Source organism: Oncorhynchus mykiss, chromosome 4 (assembly GCF_057628025.1).
Source record: "Oncorhynchus mykiss isolate SJ-2025 chromosome 4, ASM5762802v1, whole genome shotgun sequence".
NCBI lineage: Eukaryota > Metazoa > Chordata > Actinopteri > Salmoniformes > Salmonidae > Oncorhynchus > Oncorhynchus mykiss.
The window spans coordinates 64,097,165-64,122,500 of NC_143025.1; the positions used below are offsets into that span (position 1 = coordinate 64,097,165).

General features: G+C 41.4%; 1 protein-coding gene across 2 annotated transcripts in view; it reads left to right on the forward strand.

The window, feature by feature from the left end:
* Positions 1–258: 258 nt before the first annotated feature.
* Positions 259–25,336, forward strand: part of cdk19 (cyclin-dependent kinase 19) — a 74,366-nt gene continuing 49,288 nt past the window's right edge. The window contains exons 1-3 of one of the 2 annotated variants that reach the window (XM_036975691.2): positions 291–545; positions 6,654–6,744; positions 10,721–10,796. In XM_036975691.2, coding sequence (XP_036831586.2) covers positions 6,713–6,744; positions 10,721–10,796 — 108 coding nt within the window. In that variant the 5' untranslated portion in view covers positions 291–545; positions 6,654–6,712. Of the gene's footprint in view, positions 546–6,653; positions 6,745–10,720; positions 10,797–25,336 lie in introns of both variants that reach the window. The other variant, XM_021600289.3, reaches the window with a different exon arrangement.

Sequence of the window (25,336 nt, forward strand, 5' to 3'; positions counted from 1 at the left end):
GGGCTATATCACAACCGGCCGTGGTTGGGAATCCCATAGGGCGGCGCACAATTGGCCCAGTGTCGTCCGGGTAAGGGGAGTGTTTGGTCGTCATTGTAAAATAAGAATTTGTTCTTAACAGACTTGCCTAGTAAAATAAAGGTTCAATAAAAACTCTCACGCAAAATGCGGAATGTAGTTTCACGAACCTTTTACTTCTATGTTGATAACTCAAACTGACGTTTTTGTAAACTACCTTCCCCAGAAAGCCTTGCGTGCCAATTAGAAACGTCAACGAGCCAGTGAACATTAAACGGAGTAGACCAAAATCCCAAACAAGGAAATGGTGGGGGAATAAAACGACAAGATTATTTAATTAATGCATGTAATAATTAATATTTTATATTATTGTAATTTAAGAAATATTTATGGGTTAAAATGGATTACGACTTCAAAACAAAGCTCGCGGCCGAACGAGAGAAGGTAGAAGATCTGTTCGAATATGAAGGTTGCAAAGTGGGTCGAGGCACATACGGGCACGTTTATAAAGCTAAGCGCAAAGACGGGTAAGATTCTGAACGTTATTGTTTACTCAATAAACTGATTGCAGAATGCCGTATGAAGACTATATCTCTCTGCACGTTGGGCAGAGACTACATTTGAACCTCCCTGAGCTCTGCCAGTGTCTGTGTTTTTGTTTTCATGTACGCACTCACTCGCAACGGTCCTCCCCCAAAACAACACAGTGATGATGTTTATTATTTGACACCCTGGTCATGGTAACCCAGACTACTTTCAACATTAGTTATTTATATAAGCCTAATTTCGCCAGTAGAATCGTGTAAGCTATGATCTTGGTCAATGTGGCTAAGTTTTTGCTGCTTAAAATAATCATCATATTATTGCCAAGATCTCTCAAGAGCACTGACACAGTCGAACTCGAACTTGATGCTGGAATGCAAATAAAACAAGTGTCACAGCAATGATTAGATTATACATTTTTGGCAAATACTTTATTATTATGGTTTTCTAATATGGATAAAATACTCATATCACACAATTAATCATTTTGTAAGTGTTTGCTGTTGCTGTTCCTTATTGACCATTTACTTTGCAAAGGAGCCAACATTTCTGTGGGATCATTTTAAAATACGTTGAAATTGTTTTTTTCCTGCACAAGCAAGTGATTGCTGTCTTTGATTCTCATTTGGGAACCAATCTCAAGATATGCCTGGAGCATAGACTTCTCTCCAGATTGGAGGGAAAGTGGAAATGTAGGCTATGCTATTTCGGTTTTGAGGGGGAGTAGATCACTATATAACACTATCATTAGCCTATACTGGACCATTAGGCCTATTAGCCCAATCAGATATGCATATAGGACATAGGAACTCATCTGCACTGATCAATCAATACTGGAGGTAATCCAGTATATCACCTCCAGTATTGATTGATCAATGTGATGAGATCCTATATGTCTATCTGATTTATTTTCAGCAAACTTAACATGTGTAAATATTTGTATGAACATAAGATTCAACAACTGAGACATAAACTGAACAAGTTCCACAGACATGTGACTAACAGAAATTGAGTAATGTGTCCCTGAACAAAGGAGGGGTCAAAAACAAAAGTAACAGTCGGGTGTGGCCACCAGCTGCATTAAGTACCGCAGTGCATCTCCTCCTCATGGACTGCACCAGATTTGCCAGTTCTTCTGTGAGATGTCACCAAACTCTTCCACCAAGGCACCTGCAAGTTCCCGGACATTTCTGGGAGGAATGGCCCTAGCCCTCACTCTCCGATCCTACAGGTCCCAGATGTGCTCAATGGGACTGAGATCCCGGGCTCTTCACTGGCCATGGCAGACCACTGACATTCCTGTCTTACAGGAAATCACGCACAGAACGAGCAGTATGGCTGGTGGCATTGTCATGTCAGGATGAGCCTGCAGGAAGGGTACAACATGAGGATGTCTTCCCTGTAATGCAGTTTTGAGATTACCTGCAATGACAACAAGCTCAGTCCGATGATGCTGTGACACACTGCCCCAGACCATAACGGACCCCGCTCCAGAGTACAGGCCTCGGTGTATCGCTCATTCCTTTAACGATAAACGTGAATCCAACCATCACCCCCTGGTGAGACAAAACCGCGATTCGTCAGTAATGAGCACTTTTTGCCAGTCCTGTCTGGTCCAGCGACGGTGGGTTTGTGACCATGGGCGACATTGTTGCCGGTGATGTCTGGTGAGGACCTGCCTTACAACAGGCCTACAAGCCCTCAGTCCAGCCTCTCTCAGCCTTTTGCGGACAGTCTGAGCACTGATGGAGGGATTGTGCGTTCCTGGTGTAACTCGGGCAGTTGTTGTTGTTGTTGCCATCCTGTACCTGTCCCGCAGGTGTGATGTTCGAATGTACCGATCCTGTGCAGGTGTTGTTACACGTGGTGTGCCACTGCAAGGACGATCAGCTGTCTGTCCTGTCTCCCTGTAGCGCTGTCTTAGGTGTCTCACAGTACGGACATTTCAATGTATTGCCCTGGCGACATCTGCAGTCCTGATGCCTCCTTGCAGCATGCCTAAGACACGTTCACTCAGATGAGCAGGGACCCTGGTCATCTTTATTTTGGTGTTTTTCAGAGTCAGTAGAAAGTTCTCTTTAGTGTCCTAAGTTTTCATAACTGTGACCTTAATTGCCTACCGTCTGTAAGCTGTTCGTGTCTTAACAACCGATCCACAGGTGCATGTTCATTAATTGTTTATGGTTAATTGAACAAACATGGGAAACAGTGCTTGTTCACAATGAAGATCTGTGAAGTTATTTGGATTTTTACAAATTATCTTTGAAAGACAGGGTCCTGAAAAAGGGACATTTCTTTTTTTGCTTTGTTTATTTTCACGGAATGTGGACGATGCAAGTATGGGTGAGGGAGCGTAAAAAGGGCGGGACCAAAGTTGGGGAAAGCTGAACTTTATGCAAATACTCTGCGATATTGCAACGCTATTGACCAATTGAAGCTCACTACTGGATTGGCTGTTGATACTTATTACTACCTAGCCTGCTTGCTAGCACCCACATGAGGGCGAAGTTCGCGTGGCTACCTGAATTATCATGTTATGTGGAAATTCACTGTAACCGAATTCGGTTGCATGCTGGTGTTCCGTTCCTCTCATTTCCTGTGAATCCCCCCCCCCCCCCCCCTCTGCTTTTTCTTTCTTACAAGTAGTGTCATCTGTCATTCAAGTAGCCTGAGAAAAACAGCTGATGTTTTTTGTGTATTCATTTATGTCATTTGTAGGCTTACTAATATTGATAGATAATGGGACTTTTCTATTTAGTTAATCAATAAACTGAGACAGTGTTGTTGTTGCCGATTTTTCAGTGACGCATGCTTTCAGGGGTGGTGCAGTAGGCCTGGCTGACGCAACTTACGTGATTCACAGCGATGGAGAGCTGTGACACACTGATGTCAGAAGGATTTCGAGTTAGGTGTTAGCCAGACTTATAGGCCTAGCCCAGGGGAGAACGACTGGCCCCTCGCATTGAGGATTTCAAGTTGAAGGCTGACGGTGGTACTGCAGGCATTGTTTCCAGAAAACAGGATCCGCCATTATAATCAATGTGGAAATGGCAATCTTCGTGGTTAATATTTGTGGATCCATTACTTTTTTAAAAATCTGTATCTTTTAATTCTGTATCTAATGATTGACAGATATCCAGCATTATTAATCCTGAGTTTAAACTATGTCTTAGTCTTGAATTATTCAATATTTGGAGATCTAAATATGCTGATAAAAAGTACTTCACTTGGCGTAACAAGGACATGTCCAGACAGTCAAGAATTTAATTCTGGTTGATTTAATTCATTAGATAACACTGTAGTCAAGGTATCCATTGAACCATACATTCTTACTGATCTTAAAGTTATATTCTTATCTTTACATTTTTATGTCTCTGACGTTAATAAACTGAGTCGGAGTTATTGGAAACTCAATAGTAGACTGTTGGAAGATGATCATTTCAAGATGGATGCCAAAAATATTATACAAGAAAATTGGAGGAAAGCCCAACTATTTAAGTCTTATGGGAAATATTGGGAATTAATGAAGTATGAAATAAGACAGTCATGAAGAGAGGTAAAGAAATAGCTGAACTTAAAAAATTGAGGGAAGAGAAACTTGATAAGGAAATACTTTCTCTAATCTCTATAGAGGACCTTGATGAAGAAGGAAAGGTTTTTTTCTTTAGAAATTGACCATATATATATATATATATATATATATATATGAAGAGCGAGCAAAAGGTGCATTTGTAAAATCAAGAAAGAGATGGTTAGAGGAAGGTGAAAAAACCCCACAAAATATATACAATTTAGAGAGAAATTCTGAATTTACCTCAATTCATAAGCTTAATATAGATGGCAAAGAAAATTAAAACTCCAAAGATGTTCCAAAATATGTTTCACAATTCTATGGTAATTTTTATACCAGTAATGTCTGTCCTACTGGTGACATATCTGCCTTTCTAGACTCAGTCAAAAACTATGCAAAATGAATAGATGAAGACTTCCAAAAGTCTTGATGAATTTATTTATATTAATGAAATAAACAAATGTATCAGCAAGTTAAAAGAGAACAAATCTCCAGGGAATGATGGCTTTTATTAGTTCATTCTATAAATATTTTCATGAGGATATTGTTGAATTTATTTATATTTAATGTTTTAAGGAGGCAATTGATTTAGGGGTCCTGCCTGTTTCTATGACACAAGGCCTCATTTCTGTAATGCCTAAACCAAACAAAGTTCCAATGATGTTTGAAAATTGGAGACCAATCACATTAACGAACATTGATGGAAAGCTACTTGCATCCATCTTTGCAGAAAGACTTAAAGGTATTGACCAAATCATTTATGATACCCAGTCTGTTTTTTTGAAGAGCTGACATATATATGTAATAATATTCAACTAGTTTTGGAATTGATAGACTACAATGAGCACATTATGGAATATAGCTTTGATACAGTTTAACATAATTTTTTATTTTTGAGACTCTTCGATTTTTGGATTTTGGTCAATATTTTCAAGGTGTACAATAATTAAGACACTTTACAATAATAGTAACGGCTCTGTTAAATTATCCATGGAACTTCACAGAGATTCGACATTAGACACGGAATTAAACAAGGATGCCCAATTTCTCCTTTCTTATTTGTATAGGTCACACAAGTTATGGCACTTCATATCAATAAGGATTGTTTTAGGAGTACTCAGATACAAGATAAAGAGAGAAGGTTCACAATTGGCTGACAACACCAATATTTTTTTTGAAAGATCATAATGAAGTCAGGAAAGCTATTGAGGGTATTAATGCCTTCTCACATGTATCTGGTTTATCTCTGAATATTAGGAAATGTGAATTATTTGTGTTGAAAAGATGTGACTTAAACTCCGTATGTAACGATGTGATCACATGTCTTGGTATTAAAGTTAGCAAAGATCAGAAAGAAAGGGCCAACTTAAATTTCTCTCCTATTGTAGAAACATTTGGAAAGAGATTTAACTCCTGGTTATTAAGAGATCTTTCTTTATCTGGATGTGTACTTTTGTCCAAATCTGAAGGTCTGTCCAGATTAGTTTATACCTCCCTTGCCTTGGATGTTCCTCTGTCAGTAACTAAAATGGTTGATACTAAATTATTTAACTTCACACGGAGGAATAAACCTAATTACTTAAGAAAAGCTGTAACATGAACCACCCAAAGTGAGGGAGGGTTGAATGCTCTGGATTTTAAAACCTCTATTACAGTCTTTAAGATCAAATGGATACAAAACTATTTAAGAAATAAGGATTGCATTTGGAATATAATCCCTAATTTAATATTTCAACAGATTTGTGGTCTAGAATTCTTACTCAAATGCAACTTTGATGTGGATAAAGATCCCTATTAAGCGTGCTAACTTTTATAAACAAGTACTTCTAACTTGGAACCTCATGTACAAACCATTTTCCCCACATAGATATACAATCTGGAATAATAAAGACTTAAAATACAAAAACAAGTCGTTTTTTTCCAGAACTGGTTTGACAACAGCGTTATCTGGGTTAAACAATTATTGGATGATGATGGACAACTATATGATTATCCAGAATTCATGAGAACACACAATGTTACATTCTCTCCTGAGGAGTTTCAAATAGTTGTTTGAGCTGTCCCTAAAGGTGCTATTCTTCTTTTGGGAGAATATAACAATACTCCAAGTGCCACTTTTGAGGATTTTGTAGCCTCAATACTGCTAAAAGGAATTAACATTTTTTTACTCTAAATGTAATAACATGTATATCAGAACTCCGTCAAGATGTTACTATTGCATCTGCTAGAATATACTGGAATGCAGCCCAAGGACAAGTGAACTGGAACAAAGTCTCGTTGTTATCTGGTAAATATTGTAAATCTAATAAGGTCTAAGAAGTATCATACAAACTCATTCATAGAATCGACCCTGTAAAGGCCTTTTATCACACACAGATTGGGAGTGTTCTTATGTCAGAAGATTGTATTCTAAAAGAAGCAACTATTAATGTTAATTTGAAAGACTCTCTTGTTTTATTTTGATCCAAATGATATGGACTCTGATTTAACTTTCATTGTTCTTTCTTTATTTTTCATACAGATTCTATATCCATAAAATGAAGTGGGCGGAGAACAAACCCCTCTTCACGTTGTTTTAAGATGGAATTGAAATATTATTTTGAAAATTATCAGTAAGTGTAAAAACAAAAAAGCAATACTTACATTTTCCATTTGTATAAAAGTTTTATAGTATCTCAAATGTACCCCTGTCTGTTAGGTATATATACTCTTGTTTGGCCTGCCACACACACACACACACACACACACTATACAATAGAAAAAAGAAAACATTTTATCCCCTTTTCTCCCCAATTTCGTCGTATCCAATTGTTACTAGTTACTATCTTGTCTCATCGCTACAACTCCCGTATGGGCTCGGGAGAGACAAAGGTCGAAAGCCATGCGTCCTCCGAAACACAACCAAGCCGCACTGCTTCTTAACACAGCGCGCATCCAACCCGGAAGCCAGCCAAACCAATGTGTCGGAGGAAACACTGTGCACCTGGCGACCTGGTTAGCATGCTCTGCGCCCGGTCCGCCACAGGAGTCGCTAGTGTGCAATGAGACAAGGATATCCCTACCGGCCAAACCCTCCCTAACCTGGACGACGCTAAGCCAATTGTGCGTCGCCCCATGGACCTCCCGGTCACGGCCGGCTGCAACAGAGCCTGGGCTCGATACAATACATTTATTAAACATAAGAATGAGTGTGAATTTTTGTCACAACCTGGCTCGTGGGAAGTGACGAAGAGCTCTTATAGGACCAGTGCACAAATAATAATAATAATAATTTTGCTCTTTATTTAACCATCTCACATATAAAACCTAATTTGTTAATCGAAAATTGTAAATAACTCACCACAGGTTAATGAGAAGGGTGTGCTTGAAAGGATGCACATAACGCTGCAATGTTGGGTTGTATTGGAGAAAGTCTCAGTCTTAAATCATTTTCCACACACAATCTGTGCCTGTATTTAGTTTTCATGCTAGTGATGGCCGAGAAACCACTCTCACATAGGTACGTGGTTGCAAAGGGCATCAGTGTCTTAACAGCGTGATTTGCCAAGGCAGGATACTCTGAGCGCAGCCCAATCCAGAAATCTGGCAGTGGCTTCCGATTTTAAATTCAATTTTCACAGAACCGCTTGTTGCAATTTCAATGAGGCCCTCTTGTTCAGGAAGTGGACTGGAGGCAGGGCATGAAAGGGATAACGAATGCAGTTGTTTGTGTCATCCGTTTCAGTTAAGTACCTGCGGAATTGCGCACCCAACTCACTCAGGTGCTTCGCTATATCACATTTGACATTGTCCATAAGCTTGAGTTCATTTGCATACAATAATGAAAAGTCCTGTGTGTTGTTCTTGTTAATGCAGACAGAGAAGAGCTCCAACTTCTTAATCATAGCCTCAATTTTGTCCCTCACATTGAATATAGTTGCGGAGAGTCCGTGTAATCCTAGATTCAGATCATTCAGGTGAGAAAAAACATCACCCAGATAGTCCAGACATGTGAGAAACTCATCATCATGTTATCGGTCAGACAAGTGAAAAATGATGGTCTCTCAATTCAAAAACACGTGTCAATACCTACATGGTCGCTGCCCATATCATTGAATAGTGCCGAAAATGCACGAGAGTTCAGGGACCTTGCTTTAACAAAGTTAACCATTTTCACTGTAGTGTCCAAAACGTCTTTCAAGCTGTCAGGCATTCCCTTGGCAGCCAGAGCCTCTCGGTGGATGCTGCAGTGTACCCAAGTGGCGTCGGGAGCAACTGCTTGCACGCGCGTTACCACTCCACTTTGTCTCCCTGTCATGGCTTTTGCGCCATCAATAAAGAAACCAACAAAAGCAGCAGCTACGTTTGGCTACATACAGACCGTTAGTGGAATTCCCCCGAGAGAGTAACAGTTAATGTTTTTGGATGTTAATTATTTGACATTGTGTTGTTATTTTGCTGAACACTAGGTGGTTTAATTTTATTTTTGGCAGTGAAACGAGGCTACTCAGGCGAGAAAAACATCTCACCCAAATGTATAGCCCCGGTGGAAAATATAAATGGACTGTTTGAAAATGTGAAAAAAAAACATGTATATATTTGGCGTATCCCTGACAGCATTGCACATACCCCAGTTTGGGAATATCTAGTTTACAGTATACTAAAATGAACTAATAGTATATAGTGGACTCCGGAGTGGCACAGCGGTCTAAGGCACAGTCCCTGGTTCAAATCCAGGCTGCATCACATCCGGCTGTGATTGGGCGGCGCACAATTGGTCCAGCGTGGTCTTGGTTTGGCCAGGTTAGGCCGTCATTTGTAAATAAGAATTTGTTCTTAACTGACTTGCCTAGTTAAATAAAATAAAAATATGTAGTATATACTCATTAAGTATGTAGTATACAGTATGGGTATTTGAACAGAGAAGAGGGATTGTCTCTATCCGCATATATGTGCATTTAGGAACATGAATCAGGATTGTGGCCAGATGAGTGTAGTGGCCATGTAGGCTTTTGTGGGGGTCAAAAGGTAGCCTGTGGACTGTGTGTGAGGCTTCAGCATGCTTCAGTTCGGCTGGCGGCTAGCGAACCAAACGAGCGTGCTCGCATACTCAAAAGACCTTTGCTTGAAAAAACAGAAAAAAAGTGTCAATAGTACTGTTTTCCCTATTTGAGATGCTGTAGCCAGTTCACTTCCTCAAAATAGTCAGAAGTAATTTAAGATAACTCAAGAAATCTGTCATTAATTTAGATGTTTTTGCCGAGGAGATCTTAGGTGGCGCCATTTTACACCTACAGTAACTAAGATGTTTGGTGCTGTATTTCTCAATGAAAAAATGTGCATGAAAACGAGTTGTCTCTCGTTGAATGACAACAAAGACTTTATTGAAGAAACCCTGCAGTTGGCCAATCACGATCGAAGGGGCGTAGAATTAGTCTCCCGAACGTCGGCTAGCCTCGAGGAAAAACGTGTGTGGCCAACAGTCAAAAAAACCCTCACCGAAGTCCAAAACGAACAAAAACATCACAAAATGTCACCGTAATATATGCACAAAATCTTCTGAACTGTTTCGGGAGGGAAGCATCCTTTATTTACCATTCGTATTATGTGGTGGAAAATAGCAAAAGAAAAAGCACCCCACACCCTACAAACTCATGTTTTGTATTCTTTTTTTGCATTAGCATTTTCTATGACTAGACAGTCCACTGTGTTGTTCATGATTACAGTGTTGTTTACTGTGCATCAGGCAAGTTGGGGATGTCATGTTTGATAAAATTTTTTAAAAAAAACACATCCACTCACTATGGATTTGTAGTACAACATTTGGTCTCTATTATCCAAGGTTTTTCGCCAAAACCATTTTCTGCAATCGAACACGTTTGAAATAGGCTCAATAATATTTTCTGAAAAGTCAATATTGGGTTAACAAATGTTCCCCTACTACGAGGATACGGCTTATCTCAGATAATCAATTGTCCCCTGTATCGTAGTGTGCTGTATGTGTGCATACCACAATATGTCTCACATTTCTTCATTGGCAGGCACATCTCATCAATGCCTTTTCCCACCACCAGCAAGTTTTTACAAGGGCATAGGAATACCCTCAGAATACAATGTCAAGAAAAAATCCCTCCGATTTTTCCTGACGCTACATTTATTAAATAAAATCCTATTTGTCTTTGATCATTCTGATTCCGCACTGTGTGTGCTGTGAGTTCTGTATGTAGGCTATGATTGAAGCCAGAGCGTGTGTTTGCATTGGGGGTTGAAATGCAGGGTGGTTAGATAATGATGAGAGGCTTCACTCAACAACAACAGAGCACGCCCGTGGCGAGGGAATAGCTGTCTTCAGCAAGAGGATGTTGCTAATGGCAGGGATTCTACTGTTCCGCAAGAACACGTCTAGCAGTCCGTCTCCATCATTTCCATATCCCCTGTCCTTTCTGACTCTCGCTCATAAACACACAACCTTCAATACCCGATGCAGTATTTTATTCATCTATCTATGCTCAAGAACAAGGGATTTGTCCCTGTGTTACATTGCCAAAGAAATAAAGCTGGTTTGTGATGTCCTGTTTTTTTTGTGGTTATTTGTCTGTTTCTCTGCAGGAACGATGAGAAGGAGTATGCACTGAAGCAAATTGAAGGAACTGGAATATCGATGTCTGCTTGCAGGGAAATTGCTGTAAGTTAATATATTGCTTAAGGGCGCTGTATAGTCCTTTCTCCTACAATGTTGTTTTTCCTTCTCCTGTGTTTTCTCCTACAATAAGATATTAAGTGTAGTCACTGCACCGTGCCATTTTCTTGACTTTAACCCTTTAGCTGGTGCTATATTAAAGAGTAAAAACCTAAGAACTGTTCTACTTTGTCTGTAGAGTGTATTCCTGTACTGATGTGCTTCTGGGATTGTAATAGCGCCAGAGTTGTGCAGTGTTCCTAATGGCATAAAGAATAGAGACATCACCATGTAAACATGATATATATATATATATATATATATGGTTTGCACATTTTATGGCTCCCACACGTCTACTCTATAGTGTTCAGGCCTCCAATGTGTTATAAACAATACAATATTTGCCTTTGGTGCAAAGAGAGAAACACACACAAACGAGTGCCCCTTGTGAAGAAGCTGGCGTCCACCCAGCTCCTCTTTTCTTACACTCAGCGGTCGCTTACATTTTTCACTTGCTCTGCAGGTTATTCCTAACCCAGTGCAAAGCAGAAGCAGTCCAAGAACACATGCTACACACAGGGGAGCTGTAGCCTCGTACCAACCGTCTTGATTTCCGTGAGCTTGTCGATTTTTAAGGCCCCCCCCCCCCTGCACCCCTCTGATTCAGAGGGGATTGAGTGAAGTGCGGAAGAGACGTTTTTTAGTTGAACGCATTCAGTTGTACAACTGACTAGGTATCTTCCCTTCGCTTTCCCTACATTTTGTTTCGCTACACGGATGTGATGTGTCTGGGTAGCGAAGTAGAATGTAAGCTCGTGAGATCGGGATGGTTCGTACCAGGCTAGGGGAGCTGACTGGGAAATGTTATGTAAGTTCCACATACCAACCTCTCTAGGTATGTGATACATGATCCACACAATATCAGAATGTTGTATGATGGTTACACTACTTGTTGTGGTGACAAACCTACTGTGTATTCTACCCACAATACAGTCAAGCTTACTCAGTGGATGATGGTTGGCTGCAAACCGTGAGAGTAGAAAGGATGTGTGCGTTATTGTTTGGCTGGCTAATCTTAAAGAAAAAACTGTTCTTTGGGGGGGGGGGGTCTTGAACACATTGTTAGTATCAATAATCAGAGTCAAATCAAATATAACATTTTTGGAATAGAAGTTGTAATATGCATGGTATTTGCCTGATATGTACACAATAAGATAATAGATAATGAATGTGTTGCATTTACAGATATAGTGGGTACTCACTGGGCACAGACGTCAATTCATCATCAGTTCCAGGTTGGTTCAATGTAATTTCATTGAAATTAAATGGAAACAATGTTGAATCAACCAGTGTGTGCCCAGTGGGTATTGTAGTATGTGTATACTATAGCAGCTACGTTGACTTGGGGTGTGTTTGAGTGGTTATGGGTTGCTGTGTGTGTGTGTGGTTATGGGTTGCATTTGTGATTGTCTGTAAGGGTTGGATGTGTGGCGAGTCAGTGTGAATAGTCTCTAAAATGCAGATAGTCTCTCGCGTGAAAATAGTCTCAAAGGTACAGGTCTGTGTAGGGAGACCAGCTAGGGTTAGCTGTTCAGCAGTGTGATGGCCTGGCGGTAGAATTGAACAGAGGTACAGGCGTATTTTGGCTATAAGCCGCTGCCTCAGCTCTGACTGCAGTACTGCATAAAGGGACTGACTGAATGACTGGATACTCCATCTGGACCTGTCTACTCCTGCTCAGCCCAAACTCTCACTATCCAACACTCATCATTCCCATCCCAGGAGTGGGGACACCTATGGTATCCTCTCCAGGTGACCCTTAACACTTTAGCCCCACATAGTGTTAAACCCATAGAGATCCTGTTTAATTACAATAGGGGCTAGATCATAAAACCTCAGCGTTTTAGAATGGGGTGAAAATGGCAGCCATATTTGTCAGGAAAACATCCAAACCAGTCTAATTGGAATGAATGGCAGAAGAGGCACAATCCGGCTTTTACTTATGTAGGAACATAAAAGAGTAAGGCATGTGATATGAATGGAATGTTGCCAATTAATTTGAGAAATGAATGTAATCATTATTTAAACGGTCTGCCTAGCTAGCTAGCTAACAAACATACAGTGCAGATAAATTCATAAAATTCATTGTGTAAAATAATCTTATCACAGTACTGGCAAACTATGGTTGACCAACTCCCTGACCAAAATGGCTGACCTTTCATCATAAGAAGGTTCATGTCCATTCTAGTATTCTAATTCCTCATTCTATGGTTCACCCACTCTGCTTTCAGAAGTAGCTATACAGGGAAACGATCATAGAATTAGGAATTACAATAGTAATTAAATAGGTAATTGAATAGAATATCTATGATAATTATAACAGAACATGAAACTTTCATTCAAAAAGAGCTCAAATTCTACTATGGCAGCATTGCTTTGTTTTTTGAACCATCAGATGGAAATTCTGGCAAGGAATGTTACTAAAATTGTTCTGAATGAAAGTAAATATTGGTGTGTTTTGTTGGTGATCTGGCTAGCGTGTTTAGCCTGTTCTGTTTGCATAGCACCCCTCTCCCAGTTTCTTTCCACAGTGTATCCTATCATCCTGGCCTGACCGTGTGTAGCTGCACACTGTTAGTCGGTGTCAGGTTACTGCTCTGACTGTATTACTGCTCTGCTTCTCTCTCTCTCCTGGCGCCGTCCTCTAGTTTGTGCTACAGGAGACTGAATTGTCAGATGGCACAGAGTTCTGGCCAGTGTGCAATTTTTCCTTCGTGTGATCTCTGATGCTTATTCATTGTACTATAAACTGATGGATTAGTCAGCCCTGTGTCACCACTGGCTGGCTTGCCCTCATGACTACTATAACTTGTGATGCTGTTGAAATGCAAACATGTCCCTGGAAAATTGCCCATAGTTAGTTCAATTCATGAATTTCAATCTGTTACCTTTTCTTTTTGGTAGTGCTATGGGATTGACCCAGACCCTGTGGACACCCTCAGGAGGAAAGCTGCAGACCTGAGTTCAAATACAAGCCTGTTTGTCATTTAAAAACATATTTTCATTAAATACTTACTTTCTTTGTATTCATACCCCGAATCAACTGCTTCTATTGGAAGTAGGCCTATTTGAAAGTATTCCAAATACATGATTTCAAATACCAAACAGACCTGGGTTCAAATGCATGGGAGCATTTATTTGTATTTAAAAAAGCACTATGTTCAAATTAGCGCAATGAGAGTTAATCAGTTCTAAAATGTTAGTGCATGTTTTTATTGTGATTAATCGCATGGTCTGTAAGTATTCAAAATACACTGAAAACATCTTGTACAAGTGGGAAATAGGACAAATAAAAGCACCCACCAAATTAGTATTATTATTATTAGATGAGCAGTCCAACAGTAGGCTCCCATCATCACATCACATAACACCCCGAGGGGCGCCTGCTGAAGTTAAGAGCCACCAGAAATGGGGATTTTGCTCAAAGTCTCTCAGACCAACTTTGCTTCAACAGAACAATGGACTCGTTGTGTCACCACCACTGCAACCCCCCATTTTGTTGTGCAAACTGTGCTAGAGTTTAATGTTTGGTATGCCACACTCACAACTGACTGAGGGAGGTTTTGCTGCCATGTGTTATTGGTTTTGTGCATTCAAATGGCTTGAGGATCTTTTTTGCTTTTTCCATGTTGGTATGTCCCTTCAGAAGTTGTGGAAAAATCATTATGTGTAATACATTTTCAGAAGCGAATGTACAGTACTTTTTGAAATTGCGCAATCATTGGAATGAATGAATGAATTAATTCAAGCTTTTGCATAATGTAATGGGTAATGTTTCCTCATGAAACCAGATGACTGGATGTCCTTTGGGTGGTGGACCATTCTTGATACACATGGGAAACTGTTGAGCATGAAAGACCCAGCAGCGTTGCAGTTCTTGACACTCCCAAACCAGAGCGCCTGGCACCTACTACCATACCCCGTTCAAAGGCACTTAAATCTTTTGTCTTGCCAATTCACCTTCTGAATGGCACACATACACAATCCATGTCTCATTTGTCTGGAGGCTTAAATATCCTTCTTTCGCCTGTCTCCTCCCCTTAATCTACACTGATTTTGAAGTGGATTTAACAGGTGACATCAATAGGGGATCATAACATTCACCTGGTCAGTCTATGTCATGGAAAGAGCTAATGTTTTGTGCACTCAGTGTATGTTGATGTGTAGACCTATTAATTGTATTGAATTAAGCAAGGTCTTGTAACTCATCTGCGTCAAAGGATCCACATGTAACCACTGCACTGTGCACTGCCACTGAGCTGGTTGTTGAAACAGAGCTTAAAGCAGCTGGTTGCATAATGTACTATAGACCAGTCAGTGGGGATTCAAGTTGAACCTCTCTCACCCCTTAAACCCCTGTTACACAGGAGACTATCTTTAGATGATACTGGGTAAGTCCTCAGGATGTGAACTGACCTGTGGAGGCCTGTACTAAATAAAGGCCTCCGTGTGTGTGAGCCTTCCTAGAGAAAGAGTCCTGCTCGCTTTCACTCTGGTCAGTCAGTGGGTTTATCCATGTCTGTGGTTGATGGGGTTTCTCAATCACTTTTTCTCTGTCGACTTTTACTAGATACAGCGGTAGCATTGTATTAAACATATCTTTTCGATGTGTCATTCTCCGTTTTCTCTCAAACTCAGTCGGTGGTCAATAGACCTAGTGGTTTGGTGGTAGGCTTACTTCTCATAAGTGGGCTATTGCCGCTTATGGTGTGGCCTGAGGTCTGCCAGTACTTCTCATAAGTGGGCTATTGCCGCTTATGGTGTGGCCTGAGGTCTGCCAGTACTTCTCATAAGTGGACTATTGCTGCTTATGGTGTGGCCTGAGGTCTGCCAGTACTTCTCATAAGTGGGCTATTGCCGCTTATGGTGTGGCCTGAGGTCTGCCAGTACTTCTCATAAGTGGGCTATTGCCGCTTATGGTGTGGCCTGAGGTCTGCCAGTACTTCTCATAAGTGGGCTATTTCCGCTTATGGTGTGGCCTGAGGTCTGCCAGTACTTCTCATAAGTGGGCTATTGCCGCTTATGGTGTGGCCTGAGGTCTGCCAGTACTTCTCACTTGTTGTCCAAAGGCTTTTTCGGTCCATGACTCATGCAGAAAATCTGAGCAGTGTATTGGCACTGCAAACCCAATTAAAAACCCTGTTATTGTGCAATTCTGGCATCCATTTCACCCATTCTACTTCGAGAGTCTATTTCTAAACTAACAGGTGTGGGTCTGTTGTTGGTCCAATTTAGATTGACCCACCTCAAGGGTTGAAACATTGTTTGAAATGCAGCGTTTCCCCTGAAGCAAGTCCCATTTTTTTCTCTTTAGTTTTATATCAGAAAACGGCTTTTGTTTTAATACAATAAAAGGGGACCAGGGTAAATGTCCTTCAGACGAAACAATGACAACAGTGATTTGCACAATATGTACTTTGTTTCACGAAAACAAGAGGGAGGGCCAGAGGGAAATGAGGGAGTGAGTGAGTTTTTTTATGTTGTAAAAAAGTTTTTTAAAAGGCACTCTCAGGGGATCTTTCATCAGATAAGCCCACATTGGGAAGGGCGACACATTGGCTAAGCTACACATTACGTCTTAACACTACGCCACGCAAAACCACACCACAGGAAACATTGGCAATCAGGTTTACTAGGGGACAGGGATAATGGGTCCCTCGACACAAGACACCTGATACTGAATTTTCCTGTGAATCCTATGATCATGGATTCCCTCTGGGACCTGCTTTGGCTCGATCTCAGAGTAGTTCTGCTCTTCACTCCGTCAGCCAGACCCAGTCAGCTATTCTCTCCCACCATTCTAATCACTGTGCAAACATGACCATATTTTGGTTGTGTTTGCTTAGGGAGGGGGTTAACGGGCTCTCTCACTTGGTTTCCATGGATGAAATGAGAGTCAGTGACAGTGTGTCCATGCCGAGGAAGGTCTTTTTTTAGTACAGTAGCTCGATAGGGGAGACGGTTGTATGATTGGAATTTTGTTTCATATGAAGTTAAAAAAGGAAAATAGAGGTAGAAGCTAGCTTAATGATGATATAAAACCAATGGCCATTTTAAATTGAATTGATCTGTGCATCTGAGATGTGAGATGGGTTCTTCAGGGGAGTTATATTACGTACCTAAGAGAACCTGCGTGTGGGTATCCGTTCTGTTCAAGAATATGCTGCTAGTAGCTACGCTAATCTAAGAGAACCTGCGTGTGGGTATCCGTTCTGTTCAAGAATATGCTGCTAGTAGCTACGCTAATCTTCCCCAGAGCCACAGACAGACACCATGGTTACTCAATGACCCAGCAGAGTCAGCAGGTTCTGGGCGACATGGAATAACAAGAGCAAATGGCTGGCGGGGCGGCACGAGCAGAGAGAGCGGAATGCTTGCCTTGCCTTCACTTTGTTCAGTCTCAGGGGAAAAGCTTGGCGTAATGGTTCTCTGTCCCAAACACACAGCAGCATGCCTCCTGGATTTATCGACCCAGTGCACTGTAGCCGCGTGAGGGAAGCCAGCGAGTTAGTTAGTCCTCGGATACGTCCACAAATAGCACCCTATCCCTTATGTAGTGCGCTTCTTTTTATTAGGGCCCATATTGGCTCTGGTTAAAAATGAGAGCACTATATAGGATGTCATTTAAGACCCAACCCAACTCAAGGAAACGCTGTTTTCTTGTGGTTCCTCTCACTCTCTTATCCCCCTTTGCACCCAGTCACATTAGTGACTTGTTTTGACTCTTGATCATTGAGTGTAATACAAAACCCACATTGATCTAAACCCTTGTACAGTACCAGTCAAGTTTGGACACACCTACTCATTCCAAATAATGTATTGTGTCATTTCGGAGTCACCTTTGTTGAAAATGAGAATATAGTATTTTTATAAACACTTCTACATTTATGTGGATTAATAATATAATTTCAAGCATTCCACATGAAGCTGGTTGAGAGAATGCCAAGAGTGTGCAAAGCTATCATCAAGGCAAATGGTGGCTATTTGCAGAATGTGAAATATAAAATATATTTTGATTTGTTTAACACTTTTTGGGGGGTTACTACAGTAGGTGCTTCCTTGTGTGTTATTTCATAGTGTTGATGTCTTCACTATTATTCTACAATGTAGAAAATAGTAAAAATAATGAAAAAACCTTGAATGAGTAGGTATGTCTACACTTTTGACTAGTACTGTAAATGTGACAATGTATCATGTGCTAATGACTGCCTAAGCTTAAATGTCCCTAGAAATAAACTGAATTGTTAGCTATTTAACTGTCCAAATGATATGTGGTGTTATTTACAGTTTATAAGGGCCAGGGGTGGTTAGTGGCCTGAAAGCCAAAGACCTCGTGGATCCAGGTCTTATGTGCCCTCTTTTTAAAGGTGTATTGGCTGTCCTGGCCACAGAGGCTGTGCTAACGTTTGACCCAAATCTAGCCAGAGCTTTCCCTGTAAAAAAAAAAAAAAGACACATTTTTCCCAGAACAGACCAAGGTCTTGTTCTTGCCACACATTCACTATGAGGGTTCTGGTGAGGCTACATTGTTTTAAATACATTTTTCTTGTACTCAATTTGTATTTTCTTTCCTGTTATTGTTACTGATTTCGACAGATAAACAGGAAAGGTTTGAAGCAGGAAATGTGTACAATATTGGGATTTACAGCACGGTCACAAAAGATTGATGACACAAGACGTGTCTATTTTATGGATCGAGCAGATTGATAGTGCATAAATCGTGACCTTTTCATGTTAATTGCCACGCTATGTGTAGCAGAAAATCAGGGACACAAATCCGAACAAAGATGGCAACAACTCAGACCACGAGACATCTCGTGCCCTGACTGCCCCATGTACCTGAGCATGTTGAGGTACTACCTTAAAGGGATACTTCGGGATTTGGGCTATGAGGTGCCTTATCTACTTCACCAGGGTTCCGATTAACATGTGGATACCGTTTTTATGTCTCTGTGTCCAGTAAGGAAGGAAGTTAGAGGTAGTTATGTGGAAGTCTGTGTATCTGCTAGCTGCTAGCATTGCCCCATGTACCATGGGGTATGAAATTATTGATGAATATGAGCAATAGTTATAGAATAAATAATTCAAATACTGAGCTATATTGTATATTATTTATCCACATAAATAATATCCACATAATTTACTATTCATTTATATTGGGCACAAAATAATCTGAAACACAACCAAAATTATCAGCAAATGCATCCAACAAGTTTGTAAAGGTACAACCTTCATGTAGTCATTGCCTGCTAGGAATATGGAACCAAATACTAAACTTTTGACTACTATAATTATAAGAATCTTTAGGGGTGTCAATAATTTGGACCCCTACCTTTTTGAGAGAAAAAAAATGTATTACTTGCTGAACAAATATCTTTCTCTGAGCAATTCTATTAGTATAAAATAATACTATTACCTTATTTTTTTGGCATAAAATATAACTCACAATTTAAATTATTTTATTTTATACAGTCATTAAATATTGCTCATCTTTATCAAGGGTGTCAATAATTTCAGACCCCAATGTTGATATGACCTCATCTTGACCCAGTCAGACTTTTTCTATACTCCGCGCAGTAAAATGTCCCCTGGGATAGCTGCCATTTTCTTCCTGTGACCCGAAGAGAGAGAGAGTGGATTACGGGCATCTGATTACGGCAGTGAGGTTTCACTAAGGCGATGCCCCCTGTCAAGGAACATGAACATTGACAGAGGCTGTCCTCCTGGTTACAGCACGTTGTTGTTGCACTATCCTCGCTTTACTCTTGTTCTGTGTTCTCAAATTCACTTCAGATTGGAGTGATTCTACAAAGGTCCAATCCCCTGTGATGGACTCACTGCAATAAGCTTATTGAGTCTGTGTCAAAGGGGATTGAGTATTAACCTGAAATGTTAAAATGAAAAACCAGCACTGTTATCCTACTGTACTATATGCATATTCTGGAATTCCCCAGGATAAATACAATGTGTTGTTATACCAGATACTGTTTGCTCTTTATCATAACAAAATTAACTTTTAGACATTTCATAGTCAAGTGACTGCACAGGATCACTGTTTTATTAGTTTAGATGATTATAAACAGTGCATACTGTTGAACGCTGTACTATGAGAAACAGTGGAGGCTGCTGAGGAGAGGACGGCTGATAGTAATGGCTGGAATGGAGTCAATGGAATCGTATCAACCACCCAGAAACCATATATTTGATACCATTCCATTGACTCCATTACAGGTATTATTATGAGTCGTCCTCCCCTCAGCAGCCTCCACTGATGAGAAACCAGATGTGTGACGGTCATGGAATTTTGAATGACGATTATCGGCCAGCCAAATGAAGCGGTCACCATACACTATACAGTTGAAGTCGGAAGCTTACATACACTTAGGTTGGAGTCATTAAAACTTGTTTTTCAACCACTCCACAAATTTCTTGTTAACAAACTATAGTTTTGGCAAGTTGATTAGGAAATCTCCTTTGTGCTTGACACAAGTCATTTTTCCAACAATTGTTTACAGACAGATTATTTCACTTATAATTCACTGTATCACAATTCCAGTGGGTCAGAAGTTTACATACATTAAGTTGACTCTGCCTTTAAACAGCTTGGACAATTCCAGAAAATTATGTCATGGCTTTAGAAGCTTCTGATAGGCTAATTGACATAATTTGAGTCAATTGGAGGTGAACCTGTGGATGTATTTCAAGGCCTACCTTTAAACTCAGTGCCTCTTTGTAGACCTCCACAAGTCTGGTTCATCCTTGGGAGCAATTTCCAAATGCCTGAAGGTACCACGTTCATCTGTACAAACAATAGTACGCAAGTATAAACACCATGGGATCACGCAGCCATCATACCGCTCAGGAAGGAGATGCGTTCTGTCTCCTAGAGATTAACGTACTTTGGTGCGAAAAGTGAGAATCAATCCCAGAACAACAGCAAAGGACCCTGTGAAGATGCTGGAGGAAACGGGTACAAAAGTATCTATATCCACAGTAAAACAAGTCCTATATTGACATAACCTGAAAGGCAGCTCAGCAAGGAAGAAGCCACTGCTCCAAAACCGCCATAAAAACAAAATACAACTGCACATGGAGACAAAGATCGTACTTTTTGGAGAAATGGCCTCTGGTCTGATGAAACACAAATAGAACTGTTTGGCCATAATGACCATCGTTATGTTAGCAGGAAAAGGGGGGATGCTTGCAAGCCAAAGAACACCTTCCCAATAGTGCAGCACGGGGGTGGCAGCATCATGTTGTGGGAGTGCTTTGCTGCAGGAGGGACTGGTGCACTTTAAAATTATGTTGATATATTTAAGCAATATCTCAAGACATCGGTCAGGAAGTTAAAGCTTGGTCGCAAATGAATCTTCCAAATGGACAATGACCCCAAGCATACTTCCAAAGTTGTGGCAAAATGGCTTAGGGACAACAAAGTCAAGGTATTGGAGTGGCCATCAAAAAGTCCTGACCTCAATCCCATAGAAAATGTGTGGGCAGAACTGAAAAAACGTGTGCGAGCAAGGAGGTCTACAAACTGACTCAGTTCCACCAGCTCTGTCAGGAGGAATGGGCCAAAATTCACCCAACCTTATTGTGGGAAGCTTGTGGAAGGTTACCCAAAATGTTTGACCCAAGTTAAAGAATTTAAAGGCAATGCTACCAGATACTAATTGAGTGTATGTAAACTTCTGACCCACTGGGAATGTGATGAAAGAAATAAAGCTGAAGTAAATAATTCTCTCCACTATTATTCTGACATTTCACATTCTTGAAATAAAGTGGTGATCCTAACTGACCTAAGACAGGGAATTTGTACCAGGATTAAATGTCATGAATTGTTAACTGAATTTAAATGTATTTGGCTAAGGTGTATGTAAACTTCCGACTTCAACTGTATATTCAAAAGTATGTGGACACGCCTTCAAATGAGTGGATTCGGCTATTTCAGACACACCCGTTGTTGATCGGTGTATAAAATCAAGCATACAACCATGCAAGCTCCATAAACAAACATTGGCAGTAGAATGGCCTTACTAAAGTGCTCAGTGACATTCAACGTGGCACGGTCATAGGATGTCACCTTTCCAACAAGTCAGTTCGTCAAATGTCTGCCCTGCTAGTGCTGCCCCGGTCAACTGTAAGTGCTGTAATTAAGTGGAAATGTCTAGGAGCAAAAACGGCTCAGCCGGGAAGTGGTAGGCAACACAAGCTCACAGAACGGGACTGCAGAGTGCTGAAGTACATAGAGCGTAAATATTGTCTGTCTTCGGTTGCAACACTCACTACCAAGTTCCAAATTGCTTCTGGAAGCAACGTCAGCTCAAGAACTGTTCATCGGGAGCGTCATGAAATGGGTTAACATGGCCGAGCAGTCTCACTACTAACACCTACTAACACCTCGATCACACCGACAGCGTTGAATATGCGTTTGAATATGTACGCAACGAAAGTTTAACATTCACCTTCTGCTATCATTTCTGTCAAGCTGTCGACGCGACGCATACAGTTTGATCCATACGTTCAAGAATAACTTATGCACCACACAGAACACACTGCATTTGCCTCTACATCGCAATGCTGCATGGCAAACACAGCTTTTTATTGGAAAGGAATGTACTTCTGGTGTACCAAAATGCAATGACACTGTCGGTGTGAGCGAGGCGTAAGATCAACATGCGCAATGTGAAGCGTCGGCTGGAGTGGTGTAAGCTTGCTGCCGTTGGACTCTGGAGCAGTGGAAACATGTTCTCTGGAGTGATGAATCACGCTTCACCATCTGGCAGTCCGACAGACAAATCTGGTTTTGGCAGATGCCAGGAGAACGCTACTATGGTGCCAACTGTAAAGATTGGTGGAGGAGGAATAATGGACTGGGGTGGTTTTTCATGGTTCAGGCCAGGCCCCTTAGTTCCAGTGAAGGGAAATCTTAACGCTACAGCATACTATGACATTCTAGACGATTCTGTGCTTCCAACTTTGTGGCAACAGTTTGGCGAAGGCCCTTTCCTTTTTCAGCATGAAAATGCTTCCGTGCACAAAGCGAGGTCCATACAGAAATGGTTTGTCGAGATCGGTGTGGAAGACTGGAACTTGACTGGCCTGCACAAAGCCCTGACCTCAACCCTATCAAACATCTTTGGGATGAATTGGAATGCTGACTGCGAGCCAGGCCCAATTGCCCAACATCAGTGCCCGAACTCACTACGGCTCTTGTAGCTGAATGGTAGCGAGTCCCCTCAGCAATGTTCCAACATCGAGTGGAAAGCCATCCCAGAAGAGTGAAGGCTGTTACAGCAGAAAAGGGGGGCACCAACTCCATATTAATGCCTATGATTTTGGAATGAGATGTTTGAATAGCAGGTGTTAACATATTTTTTGGTAATGTGGTGTAATAACCTTCAAAATGCTGCCATAAAAATAGAACGAATAGAATGGTGGTCCCCCAGGAAGTAAAAGCAGGTAGTTTACCCATCAATATGTGCTGTGGTTTGTTGATTCAACCCAACTGACATTACATAAAATACATTCTATTGCATAAGCCACAGCAGTTAACATCATCTGAATGAACATAAACGCAGCAAAAAAAGAAACGTCCCTTTTTCAGGACCCTGTCTTTCAAAGATAATTTGTAAAAATACATATAACTTCACAGATCTTCATTGTAAATGGTTTAAACACTGTTTCCCGTGCTTTGTTCAATGAAACATAAATAAATAATGAACATGCACCTGTGGAACGGTCGTTAAGACGCTAAAAGCTTACAGACTGTAGGCAATTAAGGTCACAGTTATGAGAAGTTAGGACACTAAAGAGGCCTTTCTACTGACTCTGAAAAACACAAAAATAAAGATGCCCAGTGTCCCTGCTCATCTGTGTGAACGTGCCTTAGGCATGCTGCAAGGAGGTATGAGGACTGCAGATGTGGCCAGGGCAATACATTGCAATGTCTGTACTGTGAGATGCCTAAGACATCGCTACAGGGAGACAGGACAGACAGCTGATCGTCCTCGCAGTGGCAGACCACATGTAACAACACCTGCACAGGATCGGTACATCCGAAAATTACAACTGCAGGAGAGGTACAGGAAGGCAACAACAACTGCCCGAGTTACACCAGGAACGCACAATCCCTTCATCAGTGTTCAGACTGTCTGCAATAGGCTGAGAGAGGCTGGAATGAGGGCTTGTAGGCCTGATGTAAGGCAAGTCCTCACCAGACATCACCGGCAACAATGTCGCCTATGGGCACAAATCCACCATCGCTGGACCAGACAGGGCTGGCAAAAAGTGCTCCTCACTGACGAGTCGGTCTTTTTTCTCACCAGGGGTGATGGTCGGATTCGCGTTTATCGTCGAAGGAATGAGCGTTGCACCGGAGCCTGTAATCTGGAGCGGGATCGATTTTGGAGGTGAAGGGTCCGTCATGGTCTGGGGCGGTGTGTCACAGCATCATCAGACTGAGCTTGTTGTCATTGCAGGCAATCTCAACGCTGTGCGTTACAGGGAAGACATCCTCCTCCCTCGTGTGGTACCCTTCCTGCAGGCTCATCCTGACGAGATCCTCCAGCATGACAATGCCACCACGCACAGGACTAGCAGTATGGCTGATTTCCTGCAAGACAGGAATGTCAGTGTTCTGCCATGGCCAGCGAATAGCCCGGATCTCAGTCCCATTGAGCACGTCTGGGACCTGTTGGATCGGAGGGTGAGGGCTAGGGCCATTGCCCCTAGAAATGTCCGGGAACTTGCAGGTGCCTTGGTGGAAGAGTGGGGTAACATCTCACAGCAAGAACTGGCAAATCTGGTGCAGTCCATGATGAGATGTACTGCAGTACTTAATGCAGCTGGTGGCCACACCAGATACTGACTGTCACTTTTGACCCCCCCCCCCATTTGTTCAGGGACACATTATTCCATTTCTGTTATTCACATCTGTCGAACTTGTTCAGTTTATGTCTCAGTTGTTGAATCTTATGTTCAAACTATTGCATCCCAATACCAGACAGCAATTGAGATTGTACCCATGAGTTTACCAGTCAAATTTCCAGGGTTAGAGGGTCCAAGCACGTTCTATTCATTCTATGTGTGCTGCTGCTTGTTTCAGCAAGGAGCAACAATGTTTCATCAAGTAGTTAAGAGTCCATGTTACCGCAGAAACAGATTCAATGTCACGAATGTCTGCCCCATCTTGAGTCAGCTGTTCATTGACAGAAGGTGGGTTATTTTCATTACGGTCTTCATCCATAACCGTCTGTTACGCGGTTATACAATAACTGTGCCAGACCTACAAACCAGCATTAGTCTTGTGTGGGTGGCTAGTCCTTGTGGCTCTGAGTCCAGTCAGCGTGGCCAGCGTCACAGAGCCGGGGTTCTGCCTGTAGTCTGCCTCTAAACCCAGGGCTCATTAGCACAATGCCATGTGATAACCCAGGGATTAGGCTGTGATTTAAACACAAACCTCAATAACCCTCTTCCTCATTTCC